This window comes from Penicillium rubens (assembly GCF_028828025.1).
Source record: "Penicillium rubens strain IBT 27055 chromosome Unknown utg000002l_segment0_segment0, whole genome shotgun sequence".
Taxonomy (NCBI): domain Eukaryota; kingdom Fungi; phylum Ascomycota; class Eurotiomycetes; order Eurotiales; family Aspergillaceae; genus Penicillium; species Penicillium rubens.
In genome coordinates this window covers 1466677-1485313 of record NW_026890600.1, presented here as the reverse complement: position 1 = coordinate 1485313, position 18637 = coordinate 1466677, and the positions used below count along the sequence as shown (strand labels likewise).

Here is an 18637-nt window from a genome sequence, read left to right as displayed (position 1 = left end):
CCTCGACACGCAAGACGAATGTGATTTTTCTGCTGGCTTTGAAATATCATGCGTGGATTAAATTAAACTCGTACGTTGCAGTTCAGAGAGTGCAGAGTTGGTCCCGTGAGAAAGAGAACACTAAGTACAGAGCCACTTCAACTTCAGTTTTATCGGGTTCGGTCAAGCACAATGAGCAAATCGGAGCCCCTGTGTGAGCCCAGCAATCCTGTGCTCGTGAACAACAGCAGTGGAAGAATCCCCATCAGGATAATCTAATGATGGCAACTTAGCACAAACAGATGAAGGCAGCTAGTGCGCGTCGGAGTCACTTACAGATTAGCTGCCATCGGCCGCTTCTTGATTGGAACCGTATATCTCTCAAGCTGTCGTATAACACCATGTCAGCGCGGTTATGCTCCTCAATATCACGCACGGGTGCGTGCATTGTAGGTTTGGAGGAAGAGTTCCTTGAGACTGTGGTAGCCATCAACAGTTCTGACTGTCAGGCATTACTAGTTGCCAGAAACAGCGAAATTAAATTCGGATACACACACACACACACACACACACAAAATTTATTAGCGCCCGGCGGCTAAGCCGAAAGGGCAACTATCATTAATCTACTAGTACATTTCCCAACACGTGCTTTGTCTCCTTATAGCCCATACAAATTCACTTTTAGCATATGCCATCTCATCTGTCAATATCGTAGGGAATTCTCGTGGGTTAGTAATTTCGTAAGTAGGCTGGCTTGAAGGCGCTTCTTCAAGTGTTCAGCATCCTATCTTCGGCAGCTGAAGCGCGCCTACCGTGTCTGCCACGAGGTGGTTGGTGTGAGTTAGATCGAGAAGAGGCCGTAGGCACAGTACATTATCGTAAAAGCAGTCGCCAGCCTTGCGGGCATCTTCATGTGTCATCATCGCCATAGCCATGAGCTTTGCATCATTGTGTGGCATGACGAGATGAAGATGCTCGGGTTTGGAGTGAATGAAGGGAAACCAGAGTTTGTGATGCAAGATAGCAGCTCTTAGTCCAATGGAAAACTCCTACCCTATATATGTCTTTTCTGTCCTTTTTCTCTTTTTCCTGTTACCGCCCGCTTTTGAAGGTGCCTTGAGAAGCCGAGCGATGTAGGGTGCGGTACGGCTTTCCTTGCTCGCGGCTACTTGTTCCGGAGTGCCTGTAACGGCGACCCGACCGCCATTTTGGCCTGCACCAGGCCCCATATCGATGACCCAGTCAGCGCAGGCAATGACACACATGTCATGTTCAACCACCACAACGCTGGAACCTGAATTCACCAGCCGGTTGAGTTGCAGCAACAGCATCTCTACATCAGCAGGATGCAACCCCGTTGTGGGTTCATCCAGGACATAGAGGGTGTTGGCACGGCCGATGCGGCCAAGCTCCGTCGCCAACTTGATACGTTGAGCCTCACCACCAGACAGCTCGGTGGCAGATTGGCCAAGGCGTAGGTAACCCAAGCCCACCTCGCGCAGTGCTGATAGAGGCCTGACAATACTCGGCTCGTCGATGAAAAACTCGTGGGCTGCATCAACCGTGAGGTTCAGAATGTCGGCAATATGGTGCTGGCGATATTTGACTTGGAGGGTTTTTGGGCTGTAGCGCAAGCCCTTGCAAGCTGAGCACGGCGCATAAACACTGGGCAAAAACAACAGTTCCACCATCACCGAGCCCTCCCCTTGGCACACTTCACAGCGCCCTTTGGCGACGTTGAACGAAAACTGGCCGGCATCCATGCGGCTTGCGCGCGCCTTGGGCGTCTTTGCAAACAATTTACGCACTGGATCGAAATGCCCCGTGTAGGTTGCGAGGTTCGAGCGTGGGGTGCGGCCAATGGGCTTTTGATCAACACAAACAACCCGCTTCACATGTTCCATTCCAGAGGCTATATGACCGCCGAGAGTTGCTGTAGGCACATGCTCTAGATCCCCCTGGTCGTCCTCTTCGACACTGGGAGCTTGACCAAGAGCCTGCAATACTAGTTCCACAAGGGTCTGACTGATGAGTGTCGATTTGCCGGAACCCGACACACCCGTAACACATAGAAGAACACCCATAGGAATGTCAACGTCTAAACTCTGCAGATTGTTGCGTGTGATAGCACGTAACTTGAGCCACGCTGCAGGTTGCCGCCGGGACCTGCTCACGGAGACTTTATGGCCAAACATATAACGCCGCGTCTGGGATGCCTCGACATTATCGAGACCTGATGGTGGCCCTGAATACAGTACCTGTCCGCCAAGAGTCCCAGCCTTGGGACCCACATCAACAATCCAATCTGCATGATCGATTACGTCAACCTCGTGCTCGACAACGAACAAAGAGTTCCCGGCTTCCTTCAGGCCATCCAGCGCACGGAGTAGAGCTTCTGTGTCTGAGGGATGCAAGCCTGCTGATGGTTCGTCAAGGACGTAGACAACACCGAATAAGTTCGACCGTAGCTGCGTAGCCAGGCGCAAACGCTGTAGCTCGCCGGGCGAGAGAGTAGGAGTGCTGCGCTCGAGTGACAAATAGCCCAGACCCAAGTCGAGCAAGACATCGAGGCGGCCCACAAGGTCCTCGGCAATGCGTAGGATGACGAGTGCATGTTCGGCGGGAATGTCGAGCTGCTCATTGATTTTGGGATTGGGCTTGGCAAATGGCACAAATGTGTTGCGTAGATCTGCTAATGACAGCGTCTGCATCTCGGCAATGTCACGCCCGTCAAACGTGACCGACAACGACTCTGGACGCAACCGCTTACCGCTACAAGCAGTGCACTCTCCGTTCACCATATAACGGGAGACACGCTTTTTCATGAGCGCACTCTGCGTCTGTGCGAAGGTCGTCAGTACATATTTGCGCGCGCTGGAGAAATTGCCAAGATAACTTGGATCTTCTTTCTTCTTAATTGCGCGTCGAACTTCAACGGCGTCAAGTCCAGCGTATACAGGGACGACCGGAGTCTCATCTGTAAAGAGAATCCACTGCCGTGTTTCCTCGGGCAACTTGTGCCACGGAACATCGACGTCGTGGCCCAGTGTGACCAGCATATCGCGCAGGTTCTGTCCATGCCAAGCAGGCGGCCAGGCCGCAACAGCTCGCTCTCGGATGGTTAGGGACGGATCTGGCACCATCGATTGCTCAGTTACAGTATACGCTCGGCCCAGTCCGTGGCAGCCAGGACATGCGCCCTCGGGCGTATTCGGCGAGAAGGCCTCCGTAGGAAGAAGTTCTTGTCCTTTGGGGTAGGTTGGTGAGACTACAACTAGTAGGCTCGGAGAAGCAGAAGGGAGAGAGTTGTATTGGGAAGGGAGGAAGCGAGCTCCCACTACAGCTATCTACTACCAGAGGGTGAGGGCCTAGACCCACATGTGTGGTCTCACCACAACACACCCCCGTAGGGCCCAACCCGAAAGCAGAAACCATGACCCCATTCCGGCTGTCATAGTAAAAACTGCTCATTTTTATCAGTTTTTAAATGCTTCTTTTCATGTGTTTTTCTCCTTTTTCATGTCCGTTTCCAATGTAGGTTTCAATGTATGTAAACCTCAATTTCCATTGCTGTATATCATGACTTTCCTTATCTTTTTAAAGCGCTCTCTTCCTAGCGGTTTTGTTAGCGCGTTAGCGACATTTTCCTCGCTTAGGATCAGCATAAAGGAGGTAATTCTAGATCTGACTGCATAACGCACGAAGTGATACCGCGTATCGAGCCATTTCGTGGCTTTAGCGTAATTGTCCTTTTTCATGATGGTAAAGGCGTTATCGCTATCGGTGTAAATTGTGATAGGGAGGTCTTCTTCTTGTCGGATTCCCATTTGAACCATCACCTTGTGAAGCCACATTCCTTCCCGTATAGCTCCGTCTATTACAACGTATTCTGCGGACGTGCTACTTCTAGCGATAATCTCTTCCTTACAGGAATTCTAGCTGATTGGTGATCTAGTATAGAAAAAGATATAGGCCTCGGTGCTCTTCCTATCTTCGTAATCTTGATAGGAAGCATCTATATAGCTAATAAGACCGTTATCTCTATTTGCACTTCTATTTCTACTAAGTAGGATTCCGAGGTTCTTCGTCCCTTTTAGGTAACGAATAAGCTACTTTAGAGTATTAATGTCTTCCTACCTAGGTGTAGACGTTCGACGCTATAGCTTGTTAACTGCTACTATAATATCAGGTCTCGACTTATCGGCTAGCTATCCTAGCTTGCTAATATCCTCTATAAACGCTAAAGCTTCTTCTTTTGAGACTAATAGTCTGTCGAATGTCTATAATCCCACATTATTATTGTTGTTCTATTCTTTTCTGACGTCTTTATCTCCTAGATCCCTTATGATATCAGGACATTTGTACCCTATTTTCATCGGCAGATAAATATAGGATACATCTTATAATCTAGATTTGACGACCACTTCTTTAGTGTATATAGCTTAGTTTAGAAAGATAGCGCCGGTCTCGGTACGGGATAGACTACTCCCTAGGAATCTAGCTAGCTTTCTAAGGTCTTTATAGCGAAATAGGATCATAGTCTTAAACCAGTCAATCTCTACTACTTTAAAAGTAGCTATTAAGGTATCATCCACGTACAGTAGGATCTAGATCTACTTTTCTCTATAGATCTAGATATAGGGTTTATCTGGGAGAGGTTAAAAATCTATATCTCTTAGTGCATTTACTAGAGTTTTGTACTATAGGTGGCCTACCTATCGGAGTCTATATAGGGCTTAAAGAATAAGACAAATTTCATCTTTCTTCTCTCTATCTAGACCTCTGGTTTTAAAGCTAGTTAGTTGTCTTATATAGATCACCCTATTATCTATTATAGTATTGAGATAAGCTGCTATATAATCCACCTATTCGATAATCATCTTATTAACGGCTACTATACTTAGAAAGAGTCTTATAGTCTCTCCGCGTGTAACGGGAGCGTAGCTTTCTTAAAAGTCGAAGCCGGGACGCTAACGGTTTCTATAAATCACCTAGCGAGCTCGAAATTCCTATACCTCGTTATCTTTATTAATTTTTAAATCGAAGACCTATTTTCTAGGTAAAACTATATATCCGGATAGTGGTCTTAGTACTATTTCGTATACTTTTACATCTTAGAGCTTTCCTAGCTGCACCTTCATTGCTTTATACCATTTATCTTTAAACTCTGACTTTATAGCTTTAGCGTATATACGAGGAATTTTAACTCTCTATACTTTAAGACCGCTCTCTACACTTATTAAACCTTCTTTAGGGACTGCTTCCGTTAATAATATAGTAAATCTAATGCTAAAGGGTGATCCGCGCTAGTAGTCCTATAGTATCAGTCCTATATCTCCGCTATCTCCAAATCCTCTATTTGTTACGGTTTCTTCCACTATATATTATACTCCTCCCCTATTATCCCGCTCTCCGTATTTCTTCTATCTAATGTCTGTATATCTCTCTAGTGACTATCCTTTGTTAGATCTCTATGATCTCCGAGGACTCGATGGATTGGTAGGGGGGTTCGGTGGGACGGAAGCACTCGGTGCGGTAGGACTCGGTACGTTTGGATTCGATTGGATAGGAGGTCTCGGTATAAAAGGGGTAGGATGTAGTCTCTCTGGTGGATTTAACCTTACTAGGTTTACTTGCTATTTAACCGCTTGTCTTATAAGTTAAATTTGCTACTGTTAGTGAGCTTGCTATTGTTGGTAAGCTACTAATGGGGAAGGGGTTAGAGAAGGTGTCACTTCCTATCTCGATGCTGTTTCTGGTAGAAGCGGGTAGTTTACTAGGTGGTATATATGCTACTGCGTAGACTACGGAGGAGAGAACTACTGAATCTAGCGGTCTAGGGTCTCTCTCCTATCTCTTAAAGCTTGCACCCTATCCTCTAGTGTATCCTACACAGTTTCTATGTTATAGAACATCTCTATATCATCACTATTAAACGAAGCTTCTTCTTCTATAAACCGGTGCTCTTCCCCTAAGCTAATATACTATCCGATATCTGTTGAACCGAGGTCTTTGGCTGCCTATCTGGCTGTTTTGAATAGAGCTTTTCCTAGTTTAAACTGTGTCTTCGGAGTTATGATATCGGTGGTCTCACTAATTTAGAAGTTAGTAGCACCGTTATAGGTCTTTAGTGCTTTTAGCTCCTAGAAAATAACGTCTCTATAAACTGTCACCTTTTTAGTTTTAGGGTTATAGATCCGAAAGTAGTGTCTATTATCACCCTCGTAGCCTATAAGAAAACCAATCTATACACGAGGGTCTATTTTCATACCCTATACTCTAGTCTCTTTAGGTTAGTGAACGTACGCCTTCGAATACTATACACGGAGAAATGATAGGTTAGTAGCTTCGTCACCACGTAAATTTATTGCTCTCCTCTAGGCTAGGATAGGTGCTTCTTCACTATATCTTATTAGCCGGTTAATAACGTATATAGTAGTATAGCATACTTCCGTCTATAGTTCTCTTAGTGCACCCCCGTTAATATATATAGTCCTAGCTATCTATATCATATAGTGACCGCTAAACTCGGCGATACCGTTTTATTCGTATATATAAGCTAACGAAGGGCTAATAGTTAGGTTTTTCTCCTTTACCCACTTCTAGAAGTGTAGAAACTCAGTCCCGTTATTAAATCTCCACTCTATTAGGTAGTATCTAGTATGGTTTTTAAATGTCTCAGCCTATGAGATTAGTGTAGGTGACGCTTCACCCTTCTTTACAATACAGATCGTTATACGAAAACGAGAAGTATTATTAGTGATGATCATTATATGCTCACGGTCTTACTTTCCTATCTTGCTTAGTCCTTTTAGTTTATATGGGTATAGATCAATATACACTAGCTAGCTAACTTTGGTTGCTCTAGCTTATTTCTCTCGGGAGACTATCTTCTTAGATTTTACTTTATAATATAGTTTATAATCAAAGCATTCCTTCGTATCGACGTCTTCTCCCAATTTATCTTTATTAATCCTTCCTTTATAGCTTCCTATATAACCGAGTCTTCGGTGCGTAAGCTTAGCTAAAATTAACGCGTATAAAATAGCTCTATTTACTTATTGGATCGAAGGTTAATCTTTATAAAGAACTAGATTTAGCTTATCTACCAATTCAATAAAAGGGACGTTTATACTAACGAAGGTATATCCGATCTCGGCTTTATTTTCATCCCGTATTATCATATCATCTAGGTTCTATCTAATACCTTATTGCTAGCGGATTGCTAGTAAGCTAAGCAAATTGAACCTATTTCCGGGTTTGTAGAGATATTGCACTTATAGTTCGTATCTAGATCTATCTAGTCTCCGGATTAGAAGTATGATATCACTAGCACCTTCTGCTTTTACTCTTTAACTAGCACTAGAGTCCTATCCTAGACCTTTATCTGATCTATATACTTTGTAGGAGATAAACAAATCCTTATTTGAACAGATATGCTATAAGGATCCTAAATCTAGCACCTAATCAATACCTATACAAAGCTGGCGGGATAGCATAGAGACCGCTGATCTAGCTAGACCTATCTCCCTACAGAAGATATCTTATTGGATTGAATCAGTCCCTTAGTCTAAAACCGGTCGTTTATATTAAATTAGGTCTATCTCCGTCTCTACAATTGCTATACCACTAAAGTTATACTCCCTAGCTAGTTCTGATAACGTTACTAACGAAGCTATAGCGTCAAAATTGGCTTACCGTGTTTTCTCCGTTAGTTTACTAGCAAGCTACTAGTCTTTATTCTTATTAAAGATCTTATTATTATAGAATTTCTAATACCAAAGACCTAGTTTTAGCTTCTAGTTTAGTAGTCGATTCTCACAGTCTAGATAATAGCAGATTTTAGTATCATAACCCTACATACCGTAGTAAGAATAGGCGCTATTAGCTATACGCTAGGTTTTATGGTTTTTCTATTCTTCGATATACTTCTTAGCGTATTTGCCTAGCGGCGGTATATTTATAAGCTTATCTTTCTTTCTATCTAATAACGGTGCTAGCTGGCGAGAAGCTTTTAGAGCTTTTATTGCACTAGCTCCCATTCCTCCATCAATCCCTAGCGCTTTGGCCTTATTATTTATCTTAGTGCAGATCTTAAGATAGTCCGTTATAGAAATCTCTGTTACTAGGTCCTTGATATTCTTTATCTTATTGGTCTTAATCTCGATAGCGTTTTTTATCTCCGTGACTTGCTCCAGTTCCGATATTATGATAACAAGCGCTATATACGGATAAAGCTTTACTTTTAAATCGTTTATAGCTTTAAATCGCTGCTTCACTCCGTCGATAAACTCTATCATAGTGGTAAACTCGGTTCGCTATATCCTAAATAGCTTTATCATTACTATACTTAGAGTAGTGTAACCTTCGCCTCGTATATATAGTTTCAACTAATATATAAAGTCATCTACCAGTTCAATTCTCTCTCTAGAGTTAGTAAGGTTATTAGCAATGTCCGGGTCGATATACTACGTTAGCCATCCTACTACCTAGATTAAAAGTGTAACCTAGTCTTCGGCATTCTCTATATCTATATCTAGTCTCTCGATATTCTTATCAATCAGCCTATAAAGGTGATGTCCCCGGAGAATCTTATACACTCCGTTATACTAGTTATCGAAATCTTCTTTGTTTTTTAATAGTAGTTCAAGCTTATATAGCATAAAACTGTTAATTTTTGGAAGCTTATCTACTTATATTCCATTCGTCCTAACTATATCCAGATAGGTATACCAATCTTTAGACTTTGCTACACCTCTACCGAGTGTAGGGGTACTACCTACGCCTGTAGTGGCGTTATTGTTGTTATCTGCTTCCTCCATCCTTCCCGGATATCTTGAAGCTGTGTGAAAAAGGTGATCTTCGAACTAGGATGTCGTCCGACGAATCAAAAGGTGTAAAAAGATGAAAAGTGGTCCTAAACTAGGCCGAAAAAGGCTGTTTTTGTGGGGTGAAAACTCTGATTTGCAGGTTGTGTGGGTCCCAAATTTGGTGATCCACCCTGCTGCACGCCTATCCGCGACTCTCTCTACACGGAATAGGTCAATTTTGATGAAAATTAGATCGTTGCAATCTGCTCTTCTTGTTGATGAAAGGTAATGAAAGCTCTGGGAAAGAGAAAGGGTCATAACCTGGTGAGACTACAACTAGTAGGCTCGGAGAAGCAGAAGGGAGAGAGTTGTATTGGGAAGGGAGGAAGCGAGCTCCCACTACAGCTATCTACTACCAGAGGGTGAGGGCCTAGACCCACATGTGTGGTCTCACCACAACATAGGTGCCGGCCCGCGAGTAAAGCATGCGTAACAAATTGGCGATCGTGGTTACACTACCAATGGAGGAGCGTGTGGTCGGCGCACCGCGCTGCTGCTGCAATGCCACGGCCGGAGGTAGTCCCTCGACCAAATCGACCTCAGGCACCGCCATTTGGTTGAAAAGCCGCCGGGCATAAGGGGAGACAGACTCTAGGTAACGCCGCTGCGCCTCCGCATACAGCATCCCGAAGGCCAGAGAGGACTTGCCAGAGCCAGAGACGCCGGTGAACACCACGAGCTTGTTCCGAGGGATGTCGACATCCACATTCTTCAAATTATTCTCTCGGGCGCCTCGAACGCGCACCACATCGGGTATATGACCATGCGGCACCGGAGACTTGGGATGCATCGCGCGTTAGGCCCGGCCAGGCTGTTGTTGTTGTTGCTGTTGTGTATGTGGCTCTGAATTGTTGTTGACAGGGCATCTCTTTACAAGTGGGTGTGGAAGTCTGAGTCTATGATTCATTGGTGAGTACGCGACATTACATAAGCCAACCATCTAACGTATTTATCAGGTGATCCGCCCACCTATAGTGATCCGCCCACCGCCTTAAAATCTTCCACGCTTATTAAACTTGAAGTCATCACCAACAACGCAATTTTTTGAATCGGCTGTTCTAAGTGCTGGAAACCACCAGGTGCACTTTTTTCCGTTGTTGGCGTCGTGCCCCGCGAAGATCTCTCGGTCACCACAAACGAATCCAAGATAATTATCGTGGACGAATCAGCTGCCATACAGCGCCATGCCTGTAAGGATTGCGGCGTGCACCTTTATGGCCGGATAGAAAAAGATCACCCGTTTAAGGGGCTGGACTTTGTGCATGTGGAGTTGTCGAATGAGGAAGGATGGCAAGAGCCACAGTTTGCCGGTTTTGTGTCATCCATTATTGAGCAGGGCTTCGATCCCAAGGGTATGGAAGATGTAAGGGCAAGGTTTAAAGCATTTGGATTGGAAACGTACGATGCCTTGTCTCCGCCACTTATGGACCTTATCGCAACCTTTAATGCAAAGAAGGCCGGGTTCAGTTTCTAGGTATCTTGAAAAATGTATCTAGCAGTTGACAGAGGATGCCACAGAAAAGTTATATGTTGTTGAAAAATCCATTAAAGCCTTCGGCGGCCTGGCTGGCTGGCAGCACAGGGACGGACTTGGTTGCCACGCGGTAGACTATTTCCAGCATCTGAATTAGGCCATGTATGACACTATTGTAGTACTCGTCATAGCCTAACAATATGAATCCAAAATGGCATCACTCAGCCGTGCCCCAAAGTATTCAACCGCTTCTCTCAGTAAGCCCCTCAATGGCCGCCCGGGTCGGTTGAGAAACTCATTACTTCGACATTTCCGAAGTCGAAGACATACCACGAGAGGCCCGTGTTTTGTAAAAAGACATCCGATGTTACAGGGGTTGCACGGTTGGTGCGTAATTTTGAAACTAGAAAAAGAACAAAAGTGAAAGGAAGAAAAGACAGGAAAGGATAACGGAGGTTACCGGGCAACGCAAGCAGAAACAAACGGCAATTTCCAGTTGCACTATAAAAGATAGCGTGCCGCATGTGCAACGTGGTCATCCGAGAAGGACGCCATTGTGTAGTAGCTATGATCATAGCCTGGTTGATAGCGCATGCAAAGACCCTCAACTCCAGCTTCCGTAACTGCTTGCTCAAAGTTTTTGGGAAGAAGTTGGCCTTGCTTGTAAAAGTTGTCTCCAGTACCCTTGACAGACATAAGCCTATGAATCTAAAGAAGCAGGGACAAGGGCGGCCGAGGAGACAAACCACATCGATAAGCATATTCAACGGACCTTTCCATCCTTTCACCAATTCGGTTGAATCATATTCTCTCCATAAATCCTGATACTTCTCTCCGAGATACCCCGAAAATGCTTTTTGACCCCAAGGACAGTTGATTGGGTTACAAATCGGCGCAAAGGCAGAGACAGATCTGTATTTGCCGGGATTGCGAAGAAACTTTCACCATTGATCAGCTTTCCGTCCCTATGTGAACAGCGAAGCACAATTACACCCGCTAGTTCAACACCTAGGAGGCAAAATATTTGGAAACATACCAACATCAAAGCACCGTGGCCGCCCATGCTGTGACCTGTAATGCTGACCCGCTTCGGATCAAGCTCGGGAAATTCTTGGAAAACCACATTGGGCAGCTCCTCTTTCACGTAAGTATACATATTGTATACTTCATTGAAAGGCTGCTGGGTGGCGTCTACGTAGAATCCCGCACCGGTGCCGAAGTCCCAGCTATCATTCTCTCCCGGGATGTTCAGACCCCCTATGAAAGTGTCAGCTACTTCATGACCATAACCTTGAGGTAGAGATTGAGGTTCAATTCCCAACAGCGACTCAAGCATTGTGCAGTGCGCCGAGAAAAAGTAGCCTGTGAGGAATAATATAATCGTACTAGGACTTGTATCCGGATATAGCACAGCTATTCCGTTCTTGCTGGCCCCGTGTTGGAAAAACCCTTTCTCAGAGCAGTTGTCGGCGGTACACGTCAGGCCGGATAGATAAATCAAGACGGGAATTTTCTTCTGCGGTTCCTCGAAAGCCTGAGGTGGAAGATAGAGGTTAAAAGCCATTTCACATCTGGTTGAAGTGGCCATGTGGCTAAGCTTCAGGAGCTTGCCGCCAAACGACGCGATTACCGCCTTTATGGTAACGACCATATCTGTACGGCTTAAAAGGTCGTCTTTGTCTCAGATACCTGGCAGTAATGTAGGGCGTAGTTGATGGAGTTGACCAGAGCAAGGTGATACGCCAAGGCGGCCACGCCAGGAAGAGAAAATGTATTGTATTTTGGTGGCAAAGAGGACGATTTTCGCTGGACAATTGTCCTATAATACAGCTCCTACTTCCGAAGCAAATGCGATCGTTTAAACTTTTACCACAGGGGACTATTTCTTGGGCTAAAAGTACTAAAATAGCCTCTGAAACCAGGGCAGTGCATATCCAACGTGCTTGATAAACTACCACGTTTTTCTTTAGAATAAATCTTCCATACGGGAAGTCAATGACGCGCGGATTATTATCTGCAATCCTTGATTGGGGTTTAGTTTTTGATGAGTAGTCTTTGTTGATGATCACTGGCCAGATACAGTTGCTAAAGTTGGTGTGAGATATTTCTATGGTGGTCGAGACCCTTGATCTACGTCACGGGCGATTGATCAGCAGAAGGATCTGCAATGATGATCCGGGTTGCTGTTTTTGGTTGGTCTTATCAGGACAGCGAGAGCGTGGGATGAGACGGACCCAGGGATCCACCACAATTGGTTGAGCTCTCATCGAGCTCTTATCAGCCCCGAAAACCGACCGATGCAAATCTCCCCACATCTGGACAGGCATTCTATCCCCACCGCCACCCTCATCATTGGGCAATTAGTGCGTATGGTCCGCTGCTGCGAAGTCTCTTCGGACATCGCCGACCTGTACCAACTCAACACTATCTTTCGATGAAATCAGTACACTAAACATAAACACAACATCAACTCCTCCAAAAACTGAAATCCGACCGCATCCGAGACCTATCATGGAGGTCTACTGTGGACAGAAGAGCCCGCATGGTTCCGCTGGTGACCTGCAGTGTCTGGTTTCCGGATTCCAGAGGGTCTTCATGCCTGAATGCAAAACCCTTGGTCAAGGCGAATGAATGGGTGATTATCATCATCGCTTAGATTGGCCTTAGATTGGCTCTAATCTTGGGGCTTTGGCGCGGCCAGTAACACCGGCGGGGCCATCATTCTGAATGAGATGGGCCAGCTCTGTCAGTTTGTGACAGTCAATCAGCTAATTGCCGTCAGCTGGTCTGCTGGTGCGGGGAATAAGAACAACCAGTTAGGAGCAGCACCCGGGGGTGTCGCATCGACGACTGCGTTGCCATGAGCAGATGCGTGATTTCTGTGTTAAAGGAAATTTGTGTCCGAGGTCGGGGTTCGACTTGCGCCCAGCGAGGCTTGGCGTAATTCTATATCAAAAGTTTTATGGTGTTCCTTCACCAAATGAGACTTGGCTTAAACTGTGATTGGGCACAGGGTGTCCCGCATTCGAGCTGGTCCCACAACAGCTAGCTTTGACAACTGTGTAAATTTCGCCCGCCGAATAACCGCTATCCATTCAAATTTCTTACACTTTTCACTTGATAAAAATTCACATATTTCTTTGTGGAATGTACTCATAAAACCATTATTCCATGTTCCTTCCAACTTAACTGATGCTTGGGGCCGGTAGATTGTTCATCTGTGCAGAGACAATTCCAGATCCTGATGCAACTCCTTTCCCCCCTACCTGCACAGGCTCAATGGGTTGGAAAACGAAGAACACACGTAGAACGCCGTTGTTGTCCTCCGAATGAGTAATATTGCGCCATGAGTGAGCGGTACCTCGCTGGACGAAAACATCGCCTTTTCCTAGAATCTTCGTCTCACCCGAGTCAAGAACCAACTCTGTAGTTCCGTCAATGACAACGCCATAATCAAGGCTTGCGGTCCGGTGCATCGGGACGTCGATATTAGGCGGTACCTCAATGACAGTGCAGGCTGTTCCCTTTTCTGGATTCAAAGGGGCGGGGTCGTTCAGCTTGGCCACATATTGTTTGATGTCCAGATTTCCTTCCGCTTCCGGTGTGGCCGACGTAGGTGGAGAAAGACCCTTGACTGGAAATGTTGTGGTCGCATAGGCAAGTGCATAGTCAGATGTAGTCGGCTTTCCTGGGGGCACTGGGAACCCCACAAAGGGAACGTGCGCATCGATGTCTTTCTCAAAAACAGCCTTTCCAGTTCGGCGGTCGTGGGTGGTAATTATTCGATTGAAGGGAACAGGTTGGTAGGCCATGTTGGTGTTCTCGTTACTAGACTAATTGATTATGACATGAATTGTTTGATAGACTAGACGTTGTTCGAGAGTTGTGGCTATTCTTATAACACAACCTTCACAAGCTCGAGACAGATTTGAACACTGGTACGTCATGGATCCGAAAGCAGCGATGACAAGGCATAACATGTGGTGACATAGCTACCCCTCAATGCACCGGGAAGGGTAGTTGCATCACACCCAACCAGGTTGGATTATTCTCAAATACAAACTGTATGAATAACTTCCAATTGGCCAAATAGTCTTGCCAAAAGAAAACAAAAGCAATTCTGATTTTTTACGATTTTTACATAGCAGTCATGATGTAGGACAATCTGTCACATTGCATACATTGGAAGCAACGTGAACATGAAACGAGAAAATGGTTTCCAGGTTCTTCAGAAATCAAACATCACAATGACGTGACGCCACACGGGCTGTACTGGGGCCAAGGGAGCAACGTTTATCTATATAATCTTCCATCTACCACCCATGTTGAGAGACAAGTTCAAACACCAGGAGTATCATTGCCCTCACATATTCGTTACCAATCCTTACCGCAAAAATGTCCAGCACGAAGCCCGCCCTCACTACAGACGTCAGTAACTATGCTGATACTGGCTACGGAGACCCCAGCCTGACAATGAAAGCCCTGACTTGGCAAGGAAAGAATCAAGTCAAGCTTGGTAAATATATCATTGGACAACAAAACATATATCTGGAAATGAACGTGTGCTGACAGTTCGGTTGGGCTGAAGTGGAGACGGCTCGACCAACTATCGTTGATGATGAGGATGTTATTCTGAAGGTAACGGGAAGTACCATTTGTGGAAGCGACCTCCATCTACTTCATTGTACGTGACTTGCCACCAAATCTAGCGGTATGCTGATACTGCCCACAGCGGCCATCCCTGAAATGCACAAAGGTGACATTTTGGGCCATGAGTTTTGTGGGATCGTGGAAAAAATAGGACCTAAGGTCAAGAAGCGCAAAATTGGCGAGCGAGCTGTGGCTTCATTCCAGATCGCGTGTGGGGAGTGCTATTACTGCGAAAAGAAATTGTCGTCGTTGTGCGAAAGAACAAATGGAAGCGCCAGCGAAAAATCACTCTATGGACGCCGAACCGCAGGTATGTCGCCTGTTTGAATTTCCAAACCATGGATTCATGAATAACCCAATGTAGGTATGTTTGGATATTCGCACTTCACCGGGGGGTTTGCAGGGGGGCAGGCTGAATTTGTGCGGGTCCCCTTTGGGGATGTGAATCTGCTGCCGTTACCAGATGATGTCCCCGATGAACAGGGCCTCTATTTATCCGACGTGTTGGCCACGTCGTGGAATGCTGTTGTTGATACTGGCGTTAAACCAGGGGACACGGTTGCTGTTTGGGGAGCAGGCCCAATTGGGCAGATGGCAGCTGAGTTTGCTGTCGTGAATGGGGCGAGCCGAATCATCATGATTGACGGTGGAGAAGGGAGATGGCGGCTAGATTTCATGAAGACGAAGGTTAAGAACTTGGAGACCATCGACTTTACCAGACTTCCGCGCGGCGAAACAGTTGTGACTATGTTGAAAAAATTGTGCGATGGGCGCGGCCCAGACATTGCAATCGAGTGTGCCGCTGGCGAGTATGCAAAAGGGTTGGGCCACGCCATCCAGAGATCGTTGGGCATGGAAAACGACACGTCGGAACTCCTGAATGAGATGATTGAATCGGTCAGGGGATTCGGGTGTTGTGGAGTTACTGGCATATATACTGGCTATGTATGTGACTATATTTTCAGCGTTTCTCACTGCTAATTCTTGTTTTAGTGCAACCACTTCAATATTGGGTCCTTGATGGAGACGGGGATTCATCTGAACGGAAATGGCCAGGCACCTGTGCAGAAGTACTGGGAGGAGTTGCTTGTCCTTATACAGCAAGAGAAAATCTGTCCTTGTGATATGGTCACTCATCGTTTTGATCTCAACGATATGGAGAAGGTCTATGACCTATTTAACAGTCGTGCAAATGGCATGCAGAAGATCTTCGTCCAGACAAGGTTTTCAGCGCCCAGATATGCTGCGTCACCCGCCCTGACAGTGTTTTGAACTACTTACCAAGCTTTAAAACCTTGCCCCCTACTAAGGGCTGTCGCGTGATATTTGTGAATTAACTCTTTCAAACAAGAATTTGAGCAAGAAAATAAAACGAAATACTGTTTGCTGCCATGTACTTTAGTCAGTCTTTAATGAATGTTCAATTTTCAGTAGGCAAGTATGAACGTCTGTAGCAGACAGAATAGGAACACAAAATTTCCTTTTGACTGCAAGCGGTGCATTATACATGCAGAGTATCTGTGGAGTAACATTCCTGTACTGTGATCAAATTTTATCATTAGGTTTCTTCGACGCCTTCTTTGCTTTACATACGTTCGTCAAAAGGAGATAGTGTGCTAGTTAATCATGACCTGAGGGGTCAAGGTCGAGAGACTAACCTCCAGATGTGAGTTGGCAGCATGTATTACGACAAAGGAAGTATAAGGGCCGGGATCACAAAATTGGTACTTGTTATGTGTTTACAACTAGAATATGAACGAGTAGATAATGAATACATTGATTACGGTACGGCATGCATGGATGGAAGGTTCTATACATATATAGACCCAGTAGACATATCTCAAGAGCACCATGATAGATATTTGAATACACATTATAGCACTCAGCCCTTTTGCTACCACTCCTAATTGCGAATGATCTCTCTGCCATCCAGCCAGTCCATAAACCACGCATAGCCCATTAAGATTCTTCTCCTCCACGACCTAGTCCAGAAGAAGTTGCCAGATCTCCAACTCAACCAAGCGCCATAGCCCGTGTACTCGCGCTGCCCTTGAATCACACCGTCCCACGCACCCGTGTAGGTCACCAGTGACCGCTGCTTATATTGAAATGGCCGTTTGTCACCAGAATTAAAGAGGCTAATAAGGTAATCCGCTTTTTGAATTGCAACCTCGGCAGTTGTCGGTAGCGTCCCGCCCTCAATATCGGCTGCATCACCCATTGCAAACACGTTGGGTATTACGCTACCATCCGGTGAGAAGACATTGAGATGATCATCCGTCAAAATTCGAGTCAGACCACGTTCGGTCTTCCTCAGTTGCAGTTGGTCGATCAGAGGTATTGATCTGTTTCCGGTGGCCCAGATGAGCATCCCGTAGCCGGTCACCCCGGATTCCTTGCTCTCTATGGTGTCCGGTGTAACTTTGAGGATGTGGCAGCCAAGCTTGACGTTGACCTTGTTGGTCTTCAGTGCGCTGCAGGCGTATTCGGATAGCTTCTGATCAAAGGGTGCTAGGATCTGTGGTGCGACGTCGAGCACAGAAACCGACGTCTTGTCCTTAAGGTGTGGGAATAAAACCCCTAAATCCCCGTCAAAAAGATCGGACAGTTCAGCTGCCATCTCGATCCCCGTGGGACCACCCCCAACAATAACGATATGAAGCAGCTGCCTCTGACGAGCTTCCGATGTCCCCGGCAGCGAAGCCATTTCAAGAATTTCATTCAGGCGGCTCCGTACCGTATTTGCATTAGCCACGTTCTTGACGAAGATGGCGTTCTCCGCCACGCCAGGGATGCCGAAGGTGTTGCTTTGACAGCCAGGAGAGACGATCACTCGGTCATAAAATACTTCGAAGCGCTCATCTTTCAACTCTTCGAAGGCTGGTTGGCAGATAAGCGCCTGCCTGTTAAAATCGATGTCGACGACAAAGGCCTTGATGTATTTTGCGTGGAAGTCCTTCCGGCGGATGGGTTCATGTGCCAGACGAGGATCGAACAGCCCGCAAGCAGCGCTGGCCAGGAGCGGGGTCACTGCAGACGTGTTCTCTGGCGAAATCAGGGTGATATCGAATTTTCTGTGGTCGATGCCGTATCCAAGTCGATAGCCACCCCAACCACCGCCGATTATGACTACCTTTTCCTTAGTTGACATCCTTTTTCTGGTGCCGATATCGATACACGCCGCAGAGAAAGATTTCAGTTAAATGGCGGGAATGGGCTATGAAATACCTTGCGTATTTACGCATAATATTCCTGACGTCACGACTTCTCGTTACGAACTCGCATACTGCGAGAGTACTCTCCAATTGGCAGCGTCGGGGGACGACGCATGCGGGGTACACGCCTTTCCTGTATCTCCAATTCCACTACTGGAAAAAGCTAAGTAATGTTTTTTTTTCTCTTGGTGCGGAGACAGCAGATTGTGGTAATGATAAACAAAGTTAACAAGATGATAAATTAATAGCTCCAGAGTCTTGGCGTGGGGAGGTGTAAATCGAGGGGGCCTTTCATTGGCTCGATACTATTTCCAAAACAGGTCCCCGATACTAGTGGAGGTGCTCGGTTTCAGCCGCATCTTCCTCGAGTGCGTGAATGAAATCTAGGTTCAGCCACAAAGTGTCCAGTTCAAAATGGAATGCCGGATGTGACAGGATGCTGCCCCATC

General features: G+C 45.9%; 6 protein-coding genes across 6 annotated transcripts; 1 reads left to right on the top strand and 5 right to left on the bottom strand.

Annotated features, from left to right (window-relative positions):
• Positions 1 to 1028: 1028 nt before the first annotated feature.
• On the bottom strand, positions 1029 to 3122 carry N7525_003021 (excinuclease abc subunit a protein; the record flags this gene model as incomplete). The annotated part of the gene is made up of 1 exon (XM_061212577.1): positions 1029 to 3122. The coding sequence occupies one exon, from the start codon at positions 3120 to 3122 to the stop codon at positions 1029 to 1031; it is 2094 nt and encodes a 697-aa protein (XP_061069598.1).
• A 5774-nt stretch (positions 3123 to 8896) lies between these two features.
• On the bottom strand, positions 8897 to 9639 carry N7525_003020 (excinuclease abc subunit a protein; the record flags this gene model as incomplete). Its single annotated transcript, XM_061212576.1, has 2 exons — positions 8897 to 9007; positions 9304 to 9639. 2 exons carry the CDS (start codon positions 9637 to 9639, stop codon positions 8897 to 8899), a joined length of 447 nt encoding a protein of 148 aa, XP_061069597.1.
• Positions 9640 to 10824: 1185 nt separating this feature from the next.
• On the bottom strand, positions 10825 to 11995 carry N7525_003019 (esterase; the record flags this gene model as incomplete). The annotated part of the gene is made up of 4 exons (XM_061212575.1): positions 10825 to 11007; positions 11070 to 11261; positions 11360 to 11580; positions 11710 to 11995. Coding segments are annotated over 4 exons (882 nt in total), but the record flags the coding sequence as incomplete, so codon positions are not given.
• A 1513-nt stretch (positions 11996 to 13508) lies between these two features.
• Positions 13509 to 14135, bottom strand: N7525_003018 (cupin domain-containing protein; the record flags this gene model as incomplete). The annotated part of the gene is made up of 1 exon (XM_061212574.1): positions 13509 to 14135. One exon carries the CDS (start codon positions 14133 to 14135, stop codon positions 13509 to 13511), a length of 627 nt encoding a protein of 208 aa, XP_061069595.1.
• A 583-nt stretch (positions 14136 to 14718) lies between these two features.
• On the top strand, positions 14719 to 16245 carry N7525_003017 (zinc-dependent alcohol dehydrogenase; the record flags this gene model as incomplete). Its single annotated transcript, XM_061212573.1, is given in 5 exon segments — positions 14719 to 14883; positions 14896 to 15007; positions 15056 to 15283; positions 15338 to 15918; positions 15967 to 16245. The coding sequence occupies 5 exon segments, from the start codon at positions 14719 to 14721 to the stop codon at positions 16243 to 16245; spliced, it is 1365 nt and encodes a 454-aa protein (XP_061069594.1).
• Positions 16246 to 16876: 631 nt separating this feature from the next.
• Positions 16877 to 18124, bottom strand: N7525_003016 (disulfide oxidoreductase; the record flags this gene model as incomplete). The annotated part of the gene is made up of 1 exon (XM_061212572.1): positions 16877 to 18124. One exon carries the CDS (start codon positions 18122 to 18124, stop codon positions 16877 to 16879), a length of 1248 nt encoding a protein of 415 aa, XP_061069593.1.
• Positions 18125 to 18637: the final 513 nt, after the last annotated feature.